The sequence below is a fragment of the Pongo abelii genome, chromosome 8 (assembly GCF_028885655.2).
Source record: "Pongo abelii isolate AG06213 chromosome 8, NHGRI_mPonAbe1-v2.0_pri, whole genome shotgun sequence".
NCBI classification, from domain to species: Eukaryota; Metazoa; Chordata; class Mammalia; order Primates; family Hominidae; genus Pongo; species Pongo abelii.
The window spans coordinates 107,099,524-107,113,438 of NC_071993.2; the positions used below are offsets into that span (position 1 = coordinate 107,099,524).

Genomic DNA, 13,915 nt, shown 5'->3' on the forward strand with positions numbered 1-13,915 from the left:
AAAGTCAAGGAGTAGGACCAGCGAACATACAAAGGAGGCTTCAAACAGATATTTAATTTTTTTCTTAAAAAAAAAAAAGATCTGAAGGGAATAAGGCAAAATCTTAAGCTTTCATTATACTGTTCTCTGTACATTCCTGTATAATTGAATTATTTAATTAAAGATGTCTTAAACTTTCAGCATCAACCGAGGGCCAAAGAGGGCAATCTAATACACAGTGACCTGGAGTATAAAGGAAGCCACTGTAATCCAAAATGAACTGTATACAATCCTGCCATGCTTTCATAAACGGCACTATCTATCCAGGTAAAACTAAGTGCATGTCAACAACAAGGATGCATACTACAATCTGAAACTTTGGTCAAAAAACTTCCCTATTCTTAATCTGTACAAATGAAAATGCTATCCACAGACTCAAGCTGCCTATAAACCCTATCCATTCTCCCTGTTCTTGAAAGACAACAGTAGCACCTAACAACATGATGGACAGCCACAGCACATCATTAAGTACTGGTCTCACCTACTTTTAAAGGCTTTAGAACATCTGAATATACAGTGGAGAGTCCAGAATTCCCCACTACCTATGATGCAATCTTACTGAGTTCCATAATACCCAAAATGAGACTGACAAAGAACAGGACAAACAACAAATGTACTTAGAGACAATCATTTCAGAGAGAAATCCAAGTACCTATAACTGCCTTTTTCCTCTCTGTCTCAGCTTCTTTTTCCACAACCTTTTGTTTCTGTGCAGCTATAAGGAGTTTTGTCTTCTCAGCCTCCCTGTGAAGCAAAATGTTATAAAAATTAGAAATGATTCTCCTATGTGCAGTCACAGCCAGTAATTCTGACCCTATAGTGAGTCAGAGAATCGTTTTGTTAACACGAGCTTTTGGACCCACTAAGGTAGGTTAACAGAGGTGTTACTTTATTTTACTTATAATAAATCTGAGGTTGAAAGATTCAATGATTTGCCCAAAGTCACCCAGAGATAGGAAAAAAATTTAGTACATTTGAATTTTAGTTTGGCTTTCTTCTCCTAGTTGTATTGTGTAAAGCCTGTGATTTGGAAGGGAATATATCAATACTTCCTTTGCTGTTAGACCTCCAGCTAGTCCATACAGCAGCTCTGTGCCAATCAGAAAATGGCACCAGCCTCTGGGCAGATGCAGTCCCACAGGTGCATGGTTTGACATGCAGAATGAAGCTGGGTTTCAGCCCCTGCCCTCCTCAGGTGGGCACCCATGTGCAGTGACCATATTTGTTGCACAGAAGATATAACTAGGTGGTAGTTATTAGGTAGTAAACTGGGGCTTACAGTAAGGAGAATTTTCTAAGGCTTCCAGTGTCTAATACGGGTTGAGCATTTCTGATGTGAAAATTTGAAATCCAAAATGCTCCAAAATCTGAAACTTTTTGAGAGCCCACATTATGACACAAGTGGAAAATTCCACACATAAGCACTTAAGGTAAACTTTGTTTCATGCACAAAATTATTTAAAATATTCCATAAAGTTACCTTCAGGCTATAGGTGTATATGGGACATAAATAAATACCTTAAAAAAAAAAACTAACCACTATACCAACAAGGAAGAACATAAATATATTTTATATTTAGACCTGGGTCCCATCCCCGAGATACCTCATTATGTCTATGCAAATATTGAAAAATCTTTACAAATCCAAAATTTAAAATACTTCTGGTCCCAAGCATTTTGGATAAGGGATACTAAACCTGTAATGGAAATGGCTGGCATATTACTAAGCATGTACAAGTAGCTACTGGGTAACCACATGGCAGAAATGGTATAAGAAAACACAACTATCACGTGCAAGGTTATACTGGATCATCCCAAGGTAGCTTTTAATTCTGGAATTCCAATAGTCTATAAAATTAAGAAAGATCTAGAATCATCTGAAAAGTAAATCCAATAGTTTCCCCAAAACACTTCCCCTCAAAATTTCCCCTCTTTCCTCTGATAACATTGATAAAGACATCAAATGACAGTTTGAATACTATGATTTATTTGAGAGCAGAAAACACACAATATTCATTTTTCCGTCACCAGAAGCAATCATTTTTATTTATTTATTTTTTTGAGATGGAGTCTCGCTCTGTCGCCCAGGCTGGAATGCAGTGGCACTATCTCGACTCACTGCAAGTTCCGCCTCCTGAGTTCACGCCATTCTCCTGCCTCAGCCTCCCGAGTAGCTGGGACTACAGGCGCCCACCACCATGCCTGGCTAATTTTTTGTATTTTTAGTAGAGACGGGGTTTCATCGTGTTAGCTAGGATGGTCTCGATCTCCTGACCTCATGATCCGCCCACCTTGGCCTCCCAAAGTGCTGGGATTACAGGCATGAGCCACCGCACCCGGCCTAAGCAATCATATTTAAAGCCTAAGACATGCTGAGCCTTTAATAAAATTTTTTTTTTGAGACGGAGTTTCGTTCTTGTTGCCCAGGTTGGAGTGCAATGGCGTGGTCTTGGCTCACTGCAACCTCTACCTCCCCGGTTGAAGTGACTCTCCTGCCTCAGCCTCCCCAGTAGCTGGGATTATAGGCGCTTGCCACCATGTCCAGCTAATTTTTCTATTTTTACTAGAGACAGGATTTCACCATGTTGGCCAGGCTGGTCTCAAACTCTTGACCTCAGGTGATCCGCCGGCCTCAGCCTCCTGAAGTGCTATGATTATAGGCATAAGCCACCACGGCCCGCCTATAAATATTTTTTAAATAAGTGGATCACATCCATAATCTACCCAGCCTGGCACTCTACACTTTATACTTTTAAAAGAAGAGTTCCTTGTCTACAATGAAAAAGAGAAAACAGACTGGGTGTGGTGACTCAAGCCTGTAATCCCAGTACTTTGGGAGGCCAAGGCAGGAGGACTGCTTGAGCCCATGAGTTTGAGACCAGGCTGGGCAACAGGGCAAAACTCCATCTCTATGAAAAATACAAAATTTAGCCAGGTGTGGTGGCATGCACTGGTAGTCCCAACTACTCAGGAGGCTGAGGTGGGAGGATCACTTAATCACTTGAGCCTGGGAGGTTGAGACTGCAGTGAGCTGTGATTGTGCCACTGCACTGCAGCCTGGGCAATAGAGCAAGACCTTGTCTCAAAAAAAAAAAAAAAATCAAGAAAAAGAGAAATAAAACTCTGTATGAGCTCAGAGAAGGTATGAGGGAAAAGGAAAATATAAAAGAAGAAAAAAACAATAAAAATCTGCATGGTAACAAAAAGGACTCAGAAGTAAATAACCTCATAAAGTAGTATTACTGCTCCTTGGACTTCCAGTATTTATACATCTGTGGTATCCTTGACTTGTGCAAATTTATTTTTCCAGCGTCTTATACTTTCCCTTTTAACATATCAGCCAAATTTCCTAAAAACTTTTATTTCTTCTTTTCAGTACCAGTCATACAAAAACAATATTGCCATTTCAAACACAGTAAGTATTCCCCTAAAAGGGATCCTCTTAGAAACTAATTTCATGTCTTCTCATTCCCAGCCAGCCCTGGATACATAAAAGAGAAGACCACCAGGAGTCAACAGAAGCAAGGCTTCCCTAGAGGCACATTATAAAGAACCAGGTCTAATTTTAGATATACAATCACATACAATGGAAAACCAAACTTTATACCAACAAGATATCTATTCCTACCATTACAACACAGAAACAAAATATGAGCACTCTCTTCAACCCTAACAGCTAAAGGACTCTTTCCTCTATTAAATATTTAATTCAAGGTACTATTCATATAAAATTATACCTCCTTAAGCTTCCAGCAATAGTTTTACAGCAAACTGCATCTTTAGCCACTGAAACTGCTCCTGAAATGTCCATACATAAAGAGAACACTAATAAGAGTCTAGTGGGAATTAAGACACAAGAATAAGCAATATTACTAGAGTAAGAGTAAAGAAGATAGACACATACTCCACCCCAGAGTGTATTGTCTCACATGTTTCCTCTAGACTGGAGTATTAATATGCAGACAGCCCTAAACAGAAATATTGGGATCCCATGCATATTACTCACATTAACTCAAAATTTCTTCTTATGGCTTCTGGGATTTTGGGTTTTGTAACACGCACAGCCTAAAAAATAAAAGTGAAAAAGCCAAAGTGTATTTGAAAGATAAATCTTCAAATTAAATCTTCTACAGAAAAGCCCCTCAAATGATACTAATCTAATAAACAACAGCTATAATACAGCAGCCTACTAACACGTTTGGGGATCCCACCAGAACATTTACTTTTCATGCCATCACACCAAGAATCAAAGACAAGCTGCTTCTTATTTCCTTACACAATGCCAGATTACAAGAAAAACCATCTACCCACTGAGGAAACAACTGCCTTATGAAAAAGGTTCTCCCTTAAAAGATGTTTTACAAAGGTCGTTAGATACTTTTGCTTTCTTTTTCAACCCTGTAAACCAAAGAAGCCGGGAAGCCAAAGTTCCAAGACTGAAACTGTAAAGTCAGAAACAATTAGTCAAATACAAAAACAAACAAAAAATCCCAGGTTGGTGTATGCAATTTAATACAGTGAGTAGTTAGTAAATTAATCTATCACTTCCAACCCCTGCAATCACTTGGTATTTGCTGTAAGTAAACAGCCCACTGGCTGAAGGAAAACAAATATCAATTAAAAGCTTATATTCTTTCTTCCTGAACTCTCACTTAGAACAAAGTCTGTCTTTGTAGAGGCTGTTTACTAGACACTGTGTTTCCCTAATCATAGTGTTCTTTGACATAATTAAGATTATCTACCTGGACAGTACTGTTTTTTGAAGGCTGAGTTTTCCACATCAAGGACTTGATCTCTCAAAAGCTTTTGATTTTACTAAACATATGATACCCCGCCGCCCCACCTATACTGCAAACACACACAAAAAACACTTTGCTGGTCTGAAGAAGTTTTCCTTCTGAAAACTGGCTAACCTTTTAAGTATTATAACAAAGCCTTTAAGCACTTAGTCTTCTTTAAAGGCTTTTAAAACTTTTAAGCAATATAGCATTCCCTATATGAAACAGATGAGTCAAATTTGTAGGTAATTTTGAGGACTATCATAACTAAATATAAGGATTACAGTGGAATGGAATAAGCAGCTGAAGGCTGTGTGGAAAGAACTCACAACACACTGGCAGTGACACATGTGAGGCCTCACAACTCAGTGGAGACATCCAGAAGACAAATAAAAATTCAGGACCAGATTTTGTGAGATGTCAGATTTCACCATGTGACTAGCAGACATAAGATTACTTCCAATATGGATTAATATGATTCAAGGGAAGCACTGTCATACTGCATTTAATTAAGAGACCGGCTACATATCTTTCTAGCCTTATTAAAAGAAGTACAAAGTAGGACTTTTTTTTTTTTTGAGATGGAGTTTTGCTCTTGTTACCCAGGCTGGAGTGCGGTGGTGCAATCTCAGTTCACTGCAACCTCCGCCTCCCAGGTTCAAGCGATTCTTCTGCCTTAGCCTCCCTAGTTGCTGGGATTACAGGCATGTGCCACCAAGCCCGATTAATTTTTGTATTGTTTTTTAGTAGAGACAGGGTTTCACTATGTTAGTCAGGCTGGTCTCGAACTCCTGACCTCAGGTGATCCAACCACCTCGGCCTCCCAAAATGCTGGGATTACAGGCATGAGCCACCACACCCGGCCAGGACTGTCTTTTGAAGACTCCTATTTTGCTGAATGAGGCTGAAGAACATACTACATTGTGCTTGCCAATCTTGGGAAATCTCACAGATTTTCAAATATGTGAAAACATAAACACTTACTGTACAGATACCATGATTAAATTGCATCAAAAGAGATTTTAAAAGTAAAAGTGGGAAGTCTCACTCACGCACCCCTCTCCCTCACAGGAGAGAGAGCTATTCTCCTTTCTGTTTTTTTTGCCTATTAAACCTCCGCTCTTAACCTCAAATAATAAAATAAATAAAATAAAATAATGCCCCCACTCCACTCACATACATAGAGTGAATGGAGGAAAAAAATGGCTAATGAAATGAATATATGTATTGAAACTGACCCCTGGGTTTTAAGTATATATTATAAATCAAAAGCCAGTCTATAATATAGTCACTCCCTTAAATAACATAGGAAAAAAAAAAATCAAAGACGACCATTTTCATCATTCTAATTTGCCAGAGTAGTTTTTCAAGAAGAAAAATGGGATATAAATATATGGAAAGGAAAAAAATAAAACAGTGACTGTAAAAATAGTAACCCAAAAATTACTAGAAGGCAGTGAATTCAAGTTGTAGATATATGATAAATCTACCAAGAATCAATCACATTCCTCAATGATTAAAAAAAAAAAGACCAAATATTGAACAGCATTAAAATTCATTAAATCCATTGGTATTAATTCAACTTAGGATATGAGTTTCTCCCCCAAATCAGAAATTCTAAAAACCAAAAAGGCTGATATGATAAAGTAAAGCCATAAACTATATTTCTATTTTTAACTTATATTGGAGGATTGCATGAGGCCAGGAGTTTGAGACCAGCCTGGGCAACACAGCAAAGGCCCAGCTCTACAAAAAATAAAAAAATTAGCCAGATGTGGTGGTGTGTACCTGTACTCCTAGCCACTTGGGAGGCTAAGGCAGGAGAATTACTTGAGCCCAGGAGTTCAAGGCTGCAGTGACCTATGATCGTGCCACTGCACTCCAGCCTGGGCAACAGAGGGAGACCCCGTCTCAAAACAAAACAAAACAAAACAACATGTATATAGCTACTTAGGTGCCTGATATAGCTTGAAAATATCGATAATGAAAACTCATCTGGAAGATTAAGCTGGCAGAAACAGCAAAGGCCATTATTTTTTAAAAGATGATGTCTCTTGCCAGATTTTAAAATAAAAAGTTGAATTATCACAACCATATGGTAATGTGTTAAAAATAACAGCTCAAAAACAGATTTGAAATTCTTAAAATGCATTCCAACTATTGTAAAAAAAATTTTATAACAAGACAAAAGCAACCAAAGCAAAGGAGCTCTTCTCTTCTCAGGGTATGCTTAAGTTATTGCAAAATATAAAAATTATTTAAAAATTTTTTTAAACCCTAAAACAATGGAGATCTCTACCACTTTAAGAACGTATAACAAAACTACATTTTTTCATTCAACAACTTTTTATAAAAACAGCAAATAAATATAAGTAAATTCAAAAGATCCTTCTGGCTGTTGTGCAGAAAACGAAGTAGACAAAGGTAAAAGTGAAAGTGGGCAAAGAAGACAGGCGGCTACTGCTACTGCACATGTCAAGGTTAGAGTTGGTAGCTTGGCTTGAGATGACAGTGAAGATGGAGGTGTGGTCAGTTTTATTAATACATGGATTTTGGTGGTGGAATCTGCAGGACATAGGGACTGATTAGATGCTGAGGGTGAGGCGATTGTCAAAGATGCCTCCTACACTTCTAGATTGGCTTGAGGGGAAGGAGTTACCATTAACTGACAAGATGAAAAAAACAGGAGAAAATTCGATTTGACAAGAAAAGACCAAGGACTCAATAACTAATGAAAGAGTAGGAATGGGAAGATCAATGGAACAGAACTAAGTTCAGAAAAAGACTCTAATATATAATAGAATGCAGTATGTAACATAAAAACTATTGCAAAGAAGGAGGAAGATGGAAAAATAAACTATTCAGTAATTACTGCTGTTACCCAATTTGGGGCTGAGGGGATGGAGCTGAAGGCCTACCTTGCAACTGAGATCAAAATGGGTTCCAGATGAATTAAAAGATTTAAATCTAAGAATACAACTGTAAAAGCAGATACAATTTTTGTAATTTCTAATTTTAATTCCTATACTTTTAAGGTGGTGAAAAGCTCTTAAAACATGCCAGCTCAGCAACACACCATAAAGACAAAATCACTGAAATTACTACATAAAACATGAACACTTCAAAGTTATCAGCAAGGAAAAAACAAAGTTAAACGACAGAGAAAAAATTGGAAGAAAATGTTTCCTATAAATATAAAAAAGAGCTGCAATAACATATGAAAAATAATTTATTTTTAAAAACGAATTCTACCCCTCTCAAAGGGTAAGGTTCAAAAACAGGTTCTCTAAATATAAATGCTATTTATTTATTTATTTACAGACAAGGTTTTGCTCCGTCGCCCAGACAAGAGTACAGCATGAACACAGTTCAATGCAGCTTCAACCTGCTGTGTTCAAGTCATCCTCCCACCTCAGCCTCCCAAGTAGCTGGGACGACAGGCACATGCCACCACACCTACCTAATTTTTTTAAAAAATTTTTTTGCGGAGAAGGGGTCTCACCATGTTGCCCAGGCTGACCTCAAACTCCTGGGCTCAAGCGAGCTTCCCACCTCAGCCTCCCAAGGTGGTGGGATTACAGATGTGAGCCACTATGCCCAGCCAAAAATAGCTTATTAAAATCAGTTAGAAAAACCATTAACTAAAAAAATGAGCAAAACCAACAATTTATAAATGAAATAAAAACGGCTAATAACCTAGGGTATTCAACTTCAATAATTAATACAAAATAACAGACTAATTTTCTCCAAAAGGATTAAGAGAGAAAGGGAAAGCTTGCATCTGCTAATTATTTGGGTACAATCATGCAATCAAATGTGTAAGAACTACAGCTTACCAACACTGCTAATGAGAGGGTGGGAGCTGCTAAAATTTTTCTAAAAGGTGATTCGGTAATATGTATCAATAAGCCCCCAAACAGGGCATACACTTTGATCATCAATCCCACTTCAAGAATTTATTTTAAGAGAGGGATTTAAAAAGATGTACAGAATATATAAGCTTGGTCATTCCAACATGTATATAGTAGTAAAAAATTTGAAACCATAGAGATTCACTAAATATAACCATTAAAAGTAATGATTTACCAAACCTATATTTTTGTTTTGGAAAGATGTTCATAGACAATGTTAGTGAAAAAAGCAAGTATGGTATGATTGTGCTTTAGTTGAGCATGTATGCATTTGTATCTACAAACATTTGTTCATATACATTAAGAACAGTCAGGAAAGATACAACAAATGATGTTATCCCTGCATAATATTACTGGTGAATTTCATTTTATTCTTCATCATTTTCCTAGTATCTAACTTTTTTCTACAACATAAGTAACGTGTGTGTATAAAAATTCCAAATTTATACAGAACAAATCAGTAAGAAAGAAAATCCAACAGAAAAATGGGCAAAAGATATGAATAGGCGATCAACAGAAGACAGTATAAATGACCAATAAATATATCAAAAGATGTTCAACCTCATTAATAACAAAAGGAATGCAAATCAAAGGGAGATATAATTGCCCACCCATCCATATGGTAACAATCAGTATGTCTGATTGCTTCCAATGTTGGTGAGTTCATGGGTCACAATTATTTGCACATATTGCTGTTAAGAATGTACATTTATACAGTCAGTTTGAAAGATAATTTGTACATACAAGAACATGTGTCATGAATGTTCATTACACTACTGTTTAATAGCAAAAAACTGGGAACAGAAAAATGGCTAAGTAATATAAGGCAAGGAATTCTAAACAATCGTTAAATCAGCTAGATCTCTGAGTAACACCCTGGGCAGAATCTAAGAGCTGACCTTCACATTCACTATATTTAAAATTAAAAAGCTACTCCAGCTACAACTGACTTGAACAACTCAGAGGATTTTACAAAGTTACCTCTGGACATTTCAAACGACCCCTTAACTCTGGTGGCTCACCCTCAGGCGCCTGTCTGAGATAATCACATTGCATGAATGAGGCCATGAGGAAAACCCCACCTATCTTTCAGTCTTGTTTATGAGAAGCACGAACACATACAATCACAGTGAGCGCACACTCTCAGTAGCAGTGGTGCTAAGCATAAAGAATTGAGAGACGTGATAAGCTTTAGTTGCAGTAATGTTCATCACAACAATCAACAATCAACTGGTCTCCTAGAGCTCCTGAGAAAGGACACTAGAGAAGCCTCAATACAACTTCTTAGGTCATCTGGATCCAGAGCAGTGGCTTTCAAATGTTACTGTGGACACAGTAAGAAACACATTTTGCACTGACGTCCAATATAAACACCTACCCCGCCACACTGTGAAACACAAGTGTCACAGAATATTTAAACTTATTACATGCCATTTCTTTTCCTATTCTATTCCATTTTATTTAAAATGCTGTTCATGACTCACTAAAGTTGATTTTACAACCCACAATCTGGAAAACACAGTGACCCAAAAAAAAGCAGGGGTAAAACCTCTCACCATTCTATTTCCCAACGTCACCATCACCACTACCACTAAATTCATCTGCGACCTTGCTTTTACTAGGGCTCTCCCTCCCACTTGAAATACCTTTCTCATTCTTCCCCCATTTAAATCCAATTAATTTTTCCAAACCTACTTAAAAATCTCAACTCAATCACAGCCCTCTCCTGGACACGCTGTCTTCCAATGTTCACTTACTCTTACAGCAATAATCATTCAATAGATTCATCTGTCGATTAATACTTTGTGATAACTACTTTGTCCAGAATTGTTCAAATCTTACACTTGAACTCCCTTTTCATAATCTTACAGAGGGCAGGAGTTATGCTTACACTGATTTATAACCATTACCGTATCTTAATGCTTCATACATGGCAGAAATATGAATTTTACTTCCTTGTAAGAGCCTCAGCTTATCAGCTCCCTCTAGGAGTTCACAAATGTCACCCATAGTAAGCTACGAGAGTATTTTATTTTGGCAGAGATCTAAAGTCAAATTGAGAAAGGTATTCTATAAATCACCATAGCATCTCAAATAATTGCTGAATAAACAATCCAATGAAAGGAGGAACAAACTCAAAGCTCTCAAAATCCCCAGAGAACTTCCCTAGGAAAAGAACTTACCTGTATAGTGAGACCTGGGGCCATGAGGTTTAAGTCTTTCTGCAGAGCTTGCTTCAGGTTTTCATCTATTTGATCTGTTTTTTAAGCCAAGAACAACAGATCTCGTGATAGTCAATTTTTTTTTTACATTGTATTCATAATGAAACAAAACTAATCATTATTAGACCTAAAGTTTCCACAGTACTATTCTTTTACAGAGCTTAAACTGCCTTTTCTTCCCTTTTGTGTGGGAAAAAAATTTTGAGGAATTATCTAATAAAGAAATTAAGAAACGAAGATGACAAGCAGATAGTCTGTTTATCCAATAAGTTCACCCACTAAATGTATTACTTAACTATGGATAAGCTTTTTTACTGGGTAACTTATTAGACTTATTTACTGGATAAACAACTACTGGGTAAAATATGTTGATCTAATAAATGGAGAATCTGGATCTCTAGTATCTTAATTCAGGGCTCTTACTCAATATGTATCCTGATTCTCAAAGAAAAACAAATTTCTATGTTCAGTAAATCTTTACTCAAATTCCCAAATAACTAAACTTCATTTCCATGGATCTCAGCCTCACTGTTATTTTGGATTTAGAGAGAGAGAGAGAGAGAGAGAGAGAGAGAAGCTCATAGAAAAGTATTTGAAGTACACACAGCATGAACACTTGGGCTTGTAACTATGCACTTTCTATTCACCTCAATGGTACTTTCGCTATTTAAATGACTGGTGGTGAGACAAAGCAGGACCCATCAGTTTCCTCATATGCCACTTCAGTGGTTGACAATCACCAAAGAGGACTCAATTGGTAGATTTTAAATTGATTACTCCTGCTTATTCCTTCATCTTAGAAATTCACTAAAAATTTCAGGAGGGAAAAGTGAGCTACCAACAGCAACAGCTCATTCCCTGGTCAGAACTTCCACTATCATAAATGAGAAGTAAGTTGTACAGAAGTGAGTTAAGAAAGCAGGGCTGATACTACGATCCTTAGAAAGGCCTTTTGTAAACTCGTCCTTGGTTGGCACCTAGGAACTTGGATTTGTAGAAGGGTCCCACCATCCCCAGAGCTAATACAATTGACTTGCTGTGAAATGTTTATACAATGTGGTTTATGCCAAACACCTGCATTCCTTCCAGGAGTCTGGAATTTTGATATGTGGTAGGCAGAGGGTGCCTACATAATCAGCCCCCAGTGAAAACCCTGGGCAATGAGTCTCCAATGAGCTTCCCTAGTAGACAACATTTCACATGTGTTGTCACAGCTTGTTGCTGTGGGAATTAGGCACATGTTTGACTCTTAGAAGCCTGCATCTGCTTTCCTCTGCACTTTGCTGGTGTGCCTTTTCCTCTCGCTGATTTTTCTTTGTACCCTTTGGCTGTAATAAATCTTAGCTGTGAACACAACTATATGCTGAGTCCTGTCAGTCTCCTACCAAATCATCAAAAATGGGAGCCTCAAGACACAGGTTTCTAAATTCTTCAAATTATCTATTAAAACACCAATAAAGCTAATTTTCAATAAGTTATTACAGTAAAAACAGAATACAGTCTGTGAGTAGTTTTTCCAATCTCTAACAAGTTATATAAAAAATTTTAAACTTAAGATAAAAAATATTTTAAAGACAATTGCTCTATGATAAATTCAGAAGAAATGCTTAAATAGCACTAAGGTTTACCAATATAACCTCAATAAGTAAGTTGAACTAGATTTCCAATTGGCTATTTACATACATGAGAATTAAGACACTTACCAAACAATTCAATGTAAACTTCCTGAAGTGTGTGGGCACTGCAGAACTGGTTCAGCTCATGGTGGATTTTATTGAAGATTAAGGTCTTGTCATAATCTGCAGTATAGTTCCTCACGATATCAAACACTGAAGAAGAGGTACAACCCATGTTTGTTTTACCCAACAATGACACAGGTACCTTCAAATTCAGCCAGGGTAAAAGTCAGGGTGATATATTACGCATGAGGAAAAGTGCCAACAAAACAGTGAAACCAAAAACCACAACTAACAAATCTTGATGTGTTGCTTGTGCTCAATTTTCCAAATACCCTTGCATTTGTAATACTAATGCCAAACATCTGCTGGTTAGCCTGTCAAACGGGCTAACTTTAAAGTCCACACTAAAGTATCCATTATTTTGGAGGTAATAAGGAAGTATCAAAGTTTTCAAGCAAGGGCATGACAGTCAGATTTATGCTTTGGCCAGCAGTGTGAAGATGAACTGAGAGGCATAGAGATCAGAGGCAGGGAAAGCATAAGGCAATTACTGCAAAAGTTTAGCTAAGAGGTAAAGAGAAACTAGGCAAACTGAGGCACAGTAGAAATAAAAGAAGAAAGCAGTTGCAAAAGACCATTTTTAAAAAGGCAATTTTTTAAAGTTGTTAAAACATTAACCGAGCTGGGCTTTATATCAGGTAATTTACATAAATTAGCACTGAATTCTCCTAAATTTGCATTAGGAAACTAAGAAACAGAGAATTTTAGAAATGCCCAAAAGGTACATACTAGACCATGTCAGAACCTGTTCTTTATCTACAAAAACATGCTGCTTTCTACTTCTGTCTTCAGATTCAAGAATTTGCTCCACTGGCCTTCCCATGTGGGATATTATACGCAACTGGATTTCAAATCACGACTGGGCGCGATGGCTCATGCCTGTAATCCCAGCACTTTGGGAGGCTGAGGTGGGTGGATCATTTGAGTCAGGAGTTCAAGACCAGCCTGGCCAACATGGTGAAACACTGTCTCTACTAAAAATACAAAAATTAGCCTGGTGTAGAGGCATACACCTGTAGTCCCAGCTACTAGGGAGGCTGAGGCAGGAGAATTGCGCGAACCCAAAAGGCAGAGGTTGCACTGAGCTGAGATCATGCCACTGCACTCCAGCCTGGGTGACAGCAAGACTCCATCTCAAAAAAGAAAAAAAATTAATGGACAGGTCATTAATAAATACTTAATGACTAAATCATTTGCTTGATCATTTCCCAAATGAATTATATCTA

The 13,915-nt window shown here is 37.5% G+C and overlaps 1 protein-coding gene and 1 long non-coding RNA gene across 7 annotated transcripts in view; one reads left to right on the forward strand and one right to left on the reverse strand.

The window, feature by feature from the left end:
• Positions 1 to 13,915, reverse strand: part of ERLIN1 (ER lipid raft associated 1) — a 35,673-nt gene that overhangs the window by 12,926 nt on the left and 8,832 nt on the right. For all 6 annotated transcript variants that reach the window (XM_063727072.1, XM_054521455.2, XM_024252987.3 and 3 more), the window contains 4 exon segments: positions 12,654 to 12,779; positions 10,912 to 10,985; positions 4,046 to 4,104; positions 692 to 783 (listed from right to left, as the gene is read on the reverse strand). In XM_063727072.1, coding sequence (XP_063583142.1) covers positions 692 to 783; positions 4,046 to 4,104; positions 10,912 to 10,985; positions 12,654 to 12,779 — 351 coding nt within the window.
• LOC134762072 (uncharacterized) lies at positions 739 to 4,361 on the forward strand. The gene is made up of 2 exons (XR_010141606.1): positions 739 to 906; positions 3,515 to 4,361. It is a non-coding gene; the product is annotated as an uncharacterized LOC134762072 (long non-coding RNA).